Source organism: Apus apus, chromosome Z (genome assembly GCF_020740795.1).
Source record: "Apus apus isolate bApuApu2 chromosome Z, bApuApu2.pri.cur, whole genome shotgun sequence".
Lineage (NCBI taxonomy): Eukaryota > Metazoa > Chordata > Aves > Apodiformes > Apodidae > Apus > Apus apus.
Genome location: NC_067312.1, coordinates 64,212,526 through 64,218,296, shown reverse-complemented (window position 1 = coordinate 64,218,296; position 5,771 = coordinate 64,212,526). Strand labels below are relative to the sequence as shown.

At 47.9% G+C, this 5,771-nt stretch overlaps 1 protein-coding gene across 1 annotated transcript; it reads left to right on the top strand.

Moving 5' to 3' along the window:
* The first annotated feature begins 612 nt into the window (after window positions 1-612).
* Window positions 613-4,991, top strand: THAP1 (THAP domain containing 1). Its single transcript, XM_051643447.1, has 3 exons — window positions 613-769; window positions 1,195-1,390; window positions 4,242-4,991. The coding sequence occupies exons 1-3, from the start codon at window positions 699-701 to the stop codon at window positions 4,707-4,709; spliced, it is 735 nt and encodes a 244-aa protein (XP_051499407.1). The 5' UTR covers window positions 613-698; the 3' UTR covers window positions 4,710-4,991.
* Window positions 4,992-5,771: the final 780 nt, after the last annotated feature.

Sequence of the window (5,771 nt, the reverse complement as noted above, 5' to 3'; positions counted from 1 at the left end):
CTTCCTCCCCCCCCACCCCGCCCTTTTTTTTTTTTTTTTTTTTTTCTTTCTTTTTTCTTTCGGTGAGGAGCCTGCAAACCCTTCGGGGCTCACGGAACCAACTTCCTCAGCCTGTACCACCCTGGCTGCTCCGCCCGGAGCCAGCATCCCCTGCCAGGGCACCGCGCACGGCCCGGGCGGAAGAGCCCTCTGACAGGAGCCCCTCCCCGCAGGCCCCGCGCAGCTCCCGCCGGCCTCTGCAGCCCCTGGCCCGCGGCTGAGGCCCCGCTGAGGCGGGGATCTCTGCGGGCCGGGCCGCCCCTCTCCCCGAGCCCCGCACCCCCGGGCTGCCCGGGCAGGCGGGACCGGGCGCGGCGCTGACAGCGGGGAAGGGGGCGGGGCCGCGGGAAGGGGGCGGGGCCAGGGAACCTGGCCCGGCGCTGACAGGCGGCGACCTGATTGGAGGAACCGCAGGGGAGGCTCCGCCCCCTCGTGTCCACCCGCCAATGGGCGAGCGCGGCGGGCGCCACTACCGCGAGAGTTACGCTGAAGCTGGCGCCGCCATCTTGGAGTTGGGAGAGGCCGCGTCCCGTTTCTGTCCCTCTCGGAGGGTCACGGGCGGGGGGGGGAGGGGAAGGATGGGAGCCCGGCGGTGAGTTAACGGCGCCCGCGAGCTCGTCTCCCTGCCGCCGGGCCGCGGCGGGCGCGGAGCAGGAAAGATGGTGCAGTCCTGTTCCGCCTACCGCTGCCGGAACCGATACGACAAAGAGAAGCCCATCTCCTTCCACAAGTGAGCGCGGCCGCCGGGGCGGGGCGGGGCGGAGCGGGGCGGGGCCGCGGCGGCGCGCGCACTCGCCCCGAGGGGCGGGGCCAGGCGGCGGCGGGCGCGCGCGGGGGGCGGGGCTGTTGGGGCGGGGCGGGGCGGGGGGCGGGGCGCAGCTCCGGACCCCTCCCCTCCCCGCACCGCGCCCCGCACCGCGCCCCTCACCCGGGTCTCCCGGGGCAGCCGGGGGACGGCGGGACCCCCCGGCCCTGGGCGTTCGGAGGGCCGGGAGCCGTGCCCGGCCCGCGCCCCGCGGCGCAGGGTGGGTTTGGCTCCTGAGCTGAGGGAGAGCGGAGCCGCGGTGAGGGCAGCCCCAACTGTAACCCGACCCTGAGCTCGCAGGCTCCCTAGAAAAGCCGAACGTACTTTTTGTTTTTTTTACTTCCTTACAGGTTTCCTCTTACAAGACCTGATCTTTGCAAGAAGTGGGAAGCTGCTGTTAAAAGGAAAAACTTCAAGCCGACCAAGTACAGCAGCATTTGTTCAGAACACTTTACTCCCGATTGCTTTAAAAGGGAATGCAACAACAAGCTTCTGAAAGAAAATGCTGTGCCCACAATATTTTGTTACACTGAGGCCAATGAAAAGGTAAACCCAAAGCACTCGTGACCTGAGGTACTGGGATGCGTGTGCGTTGAGCTTATTACCCTGGCAGGGCTTGGTGCAGCAGAACGTCCAGGAGAAGATGCAGATTGTGAAGGATACTGGCTGAGCACGTGCACCCAGAGGCGCATGGAAGGCTGTGGTGGCAGCAGCACGTCCAACAGCTGTAAGAGCAGTGATGAAGGCTGTCCCAGGCTCTGGAGAGTGTTGCACAGCCCTGCAGCAGCTCTGGTCTGCTCTTGTGTGCAGACACAGAAGCCTGGACAACGTAACTTTGGTTAAAACCTTGTACTGAAGAATGGCACGTAAAGTAAGAATGTGTAGCCCTGTAGTTGTTAACTGTATTCGTGGCACATTTGGCAAAGGAGAGAATGGATTGGATAGGTGTAGGGGGTGAAAGACTGGAATGGGAAGAAGTGTGCAAAGGAAGACTAGGACTTTTGCTTGTTGATTTTTCTCTTTATATACAACAGTGGATTTGATGCAGAAATAAATAATTGAATGTATTTGAAAAGTAGTTAATAACAGAGAATATAAGCAGAAGGTATGTCAGGAAAGACAGTTTCCAGGTAAAAACGGCTGTGTTTTTTGTTTGATTACACTTCCCTGTGACCTGTATGAAACACATTTTTTCTTTGTCATGTGTAAAGTAGGTGCAAAATTGTTTACAGTCTGAAAGCTGAATGGGTCTATAGGGTAATCTGTGAAAGTGGTGCAGCAGGATGTGGTGAGCCATGTTCTCCATTTCATTGCCATGCCTGGATCTACAAAAAACACAAAATAATGCCTTTTAACTATGGAGAAGGATTTAGTGCTATTCATAATTGTCTCACAGCACGTTTCAATGAACTGCCACATATCTTCAAGAAATACCGTAGTAACAAAGCAGAACAGTAGTGGAATAGTTTTGGAATTGAATCCACACCATTTTTGAAATACAGCTTTTTATCTTTTGCATTATGCATTTTGAAAATTTTTTTCTTTACTTACGTCTTAGGACAACCATTTATTTGCTGTAAGAAGTAAATGGAATTTATTGATGATGCATGGTCTGTTTTCCGTGTTACATTGTGACAGTAGGAGAGTATTTTTAGAGGCAGCATGGGCTGGGTAAGCTGCAAATAGAAGTCTCTACGTGAATTCAGCAATGTCCAGCAATGATCTGATTTTTATTGGTGCTTCCAACAAGGGTGAATTTCTCTTTGCTGGTTACATCTTTTCCTTGTAGGTTTTTTAGTAAGAAAGTTTGAAAGTGATGGCTGATAGGGTCTAACTCTTTAGAATATTAATGTGTGAATTGGATAGGCACTCTTTGAGCAGCAGTCTCTTAAAATTGAGAAATTTTGTGCTTCAAAGTGACAGTAGTATTCGACCGCATATGACACTTCCCTTCAACACCAGTCATGAAACTACCTGCTCAGTTTCTGTCTGCCAGATGTTGTAGTTTGCACAAGAAGGATATCTAGACCCTCCAATACAATGTATTAGCTTGTTTGCGTGTTACGTCAAGGAAGTTAGTGATGTGACCTTCAGATCTGATGAGCTTGGTGTTTACATGATGAGGATTGTCATCTCCCCTTACAGTCAACATTGTCCCCTGTCCTTGTGCTAGTGTGTGTAGTAATAATATTGTGAACAGGTGGGTAGTAAGAAAATTGTTGAAGTGCCTGTTTCACTGAGAATGTCTTAGGCTTTCTTTTTGACCAGCAATGTGCAAGCTCTTTTCTTTGGACAGTGCTTTTTTTTTGTCATTGTGTGCACAGGATAATTTCTGATTTATACGATGTTTCTTTGGGACAGAAAGAATCTGATTCTCTGCTCTGACCTATACTCAAGTGGTAAGGTATCCGTGTTGCCCTGCGCCACACAAGTGATCCCATTGAGAGCTGTGTGATAAAGGCTGCAGTTTCATGTGGAGTTGAGCCAGCTGATATTCTGCTGTTGTGAAAAGGGAGAGTCATTCTCCATCCCATCTGCCAGCTGTGCAGTCCTGTTTCTCACTGCTTCCACATAGCAGTGCAGGTGTACTTCCTCTTGTGTTGCTTTGGCTTTTAACAATGGACAGAAGAATTCGGCAGTGATGGAGGGAGAGCAGATAGCTTTATGTTGTCTTAGCAACTTACTGTGTTTAAGCAAAGAGTAAATTCTAGGGCCGTGAGAGCTGCCTTGCTGTTGAAGAGCTGTTTATTTTGCCTCATCATATATCTTGAAACCAAACCCTTATGCTGCAGCCTGAAACCAGTGATGTGGTCCCTTGCAGTTTTTGGGAGGCAGGCCTTGCATTGTCTTCATCTCTGCTCTGCCAGCTTATCAACCCTCAGCCTTCTCAGTAGATGACATCTTTTCTACCTCAGCAGAAGATTATCTGCTTCTGCTGTGTTTTTGATTGAGTTAGCTGATAGGTTCAAAGTGTATAATGGTTAAGATGCAGCAGAAAGAAGGAGGAAGAAAGGGTAATGAGATGGCAATGTTGAGTTTTAGGTCAGCTGAACTCCTGTTTCATGGAACTGTAGCTTGCAATCTTACCTCTTAGCATTGGTTATGTATTTGACTTAAGTCTTCAATTGTGAGTAATTTCTGTGTTCTCTGGTATTTTCTTTATTTGAGACATCAAGGACTTGTTTCAAAGGTCCCTCAAAATGAAGCTGTCTCTAATTTAGAAGCCAGACAAAACAGGCCCAGAACTGTTTGTCAGTTATGAAAATGTAGGCTTTAATTTTTATGTTATTAATATCAATCCTGATTGTTTATGCTATTCTCCAGCTGTGGTAAGGGAGTTGTTTTGTAAACAGTGGTTAGCATGAAAATGTACCTTTTTTTTTCCTGTTGTTTCTAGGCTGAAGAGCTTGCAGAGCAGCCAGAAGATCCACTACCACCTCCTCCCCCTCCACCACCACCACCACCACCGCCACCACCACCTCCACCAGCAGCTCCAGCACTTCCGCCATCTCCATCAACTCCTTCTTTTCATTTATCTCAAATAGATGCCAGGTTTGTAGATCCAAGTATTGGATTATTGATGCCTCCTCTCCAAACCCCCAGCAATCTCGCTGTTTTTTGTGATCACAACTATACCGTAGAGGATACAGTTCATCAGCGGAAAAGGATTCAGCAGCTGGAGGAACAAGTGGAAAAACTGCGGAAGAAGCTCAAGACAGCGCAACAGCGATGCCGGCGTCAGGAAAGACAGATTGAAAAACTGAGAGAGATCGTTCAGTTTCAGAAAGAAAAAGACATATTGGCAGGAAAAGGCTATGTGATTCTACCAAATGACTATTTTGAAGTTGTGGAAGTACCTGCTTAGAAGTCATTAACATCAACTTTCATTTCAATAGGCCAAGAAATTTAGTTTAAAAACTAAATGCTGTCTAATTCTGTGTGTAAGACTCTCCAGAATTCTAAATCAGTGAATTATCACTTGTACAAATTAGATCTTTTTTCTTAATTGTCGTTTCTGTTTAATACACTTTTAATGTATTGAAAATGCAAACATCTCACAATTAGAATATGCATTTAGTTTACAAAACCTGAATTGCTTTACAGAAGGAAAGGGTGCAAGGTTGAATACATTTAAAATCTGTTCTTGTTTTGTTTTGTTGTTTCGTTTTTTTTCAGTGGCTTTCTTTCACTTACAGGGGATGGGGAACTGACTATGGCTGGGAGCAAAGTTGATGTTGTAAACTTGGTCCAAAGCTTTGTCAAGGCAGTTATGTTGACTTTGGTGATTCCCAGGAAGTAATTTCCACTGATTTCAGAAAGAGTAGAATTAAGCCACCCAAGAACACCTGGAAGTGCTGCAGAAAAACAGAGAGTGATAAGATACATACTTCAGCCTGGGAAAACTTCAAGTCTCAGTTTGCTATGTCTTCAAAGCACTGCAAAAAGTCTAATTCCTGGAGCCCTTCGGTGAGGTATGTAAAATGAACCTCTTATTTTGGAGTAACCTTTCGCCATGTGTGTGTTGTGAGGGAGATGAGGAGAATTCATTAGCGTAGCTGATGAGAGCCGTAGAAGAGGCTTTTGTTCTGAGGGTGTTGAAAAATACTCCTGGGTGCAGTGCTGCACTGAGCATTTATGTTGTGGACTGTTGGCAGGATCAAGAAAGCAGTGTATTCTTTAGGGTGGCTTCTTTTCAAAAGTGCTCTGATGATATGCAGTCCCCAACATGTTGGAGTGTGATGTTTCCATGAATGCTGTAACAGGTAGAATGTAATCATCTTTGAAATTGCTGGTCTGAACTCGTATCTCAACTGTGTGTAGTTTCAGGAAATGAAGATGTTATTTTTACTTATCCAAGGTGTCAGGCATTTGTGACTTTGATTGCAGTATACTGTGTTGCCTTCCCTCCCCTCACCTCCCCTCCTCT

What these genes read in the sequence shown, in the direction of transcription:
- THAP1 (XM_051643447.1), top strand. Translation starts at nt 699, where the DNA reads ATGGTGCAGTCCTGTTCCGCCTACCGCTGCCGGAACCGATACGACAAA. An exon ending in AAGCCCATCTCCTTCCACAA is followed by an intron (nt 770 to 1,194) that starts GTGAGCGCGGCC and finishes ACTTCCTTACAG; the next exon opens with GTTTCCTCTTACAAGACCTG. An exon ending in ACACTGAGGCCAATGAAAAG is followed by an intron (nt 1,391 to 4,241) that starts GTAAACCCAAAG and finishes TGTTGTTTCTAG; the next exon opens with GCTGAAGAGCTTGCAGAGCA.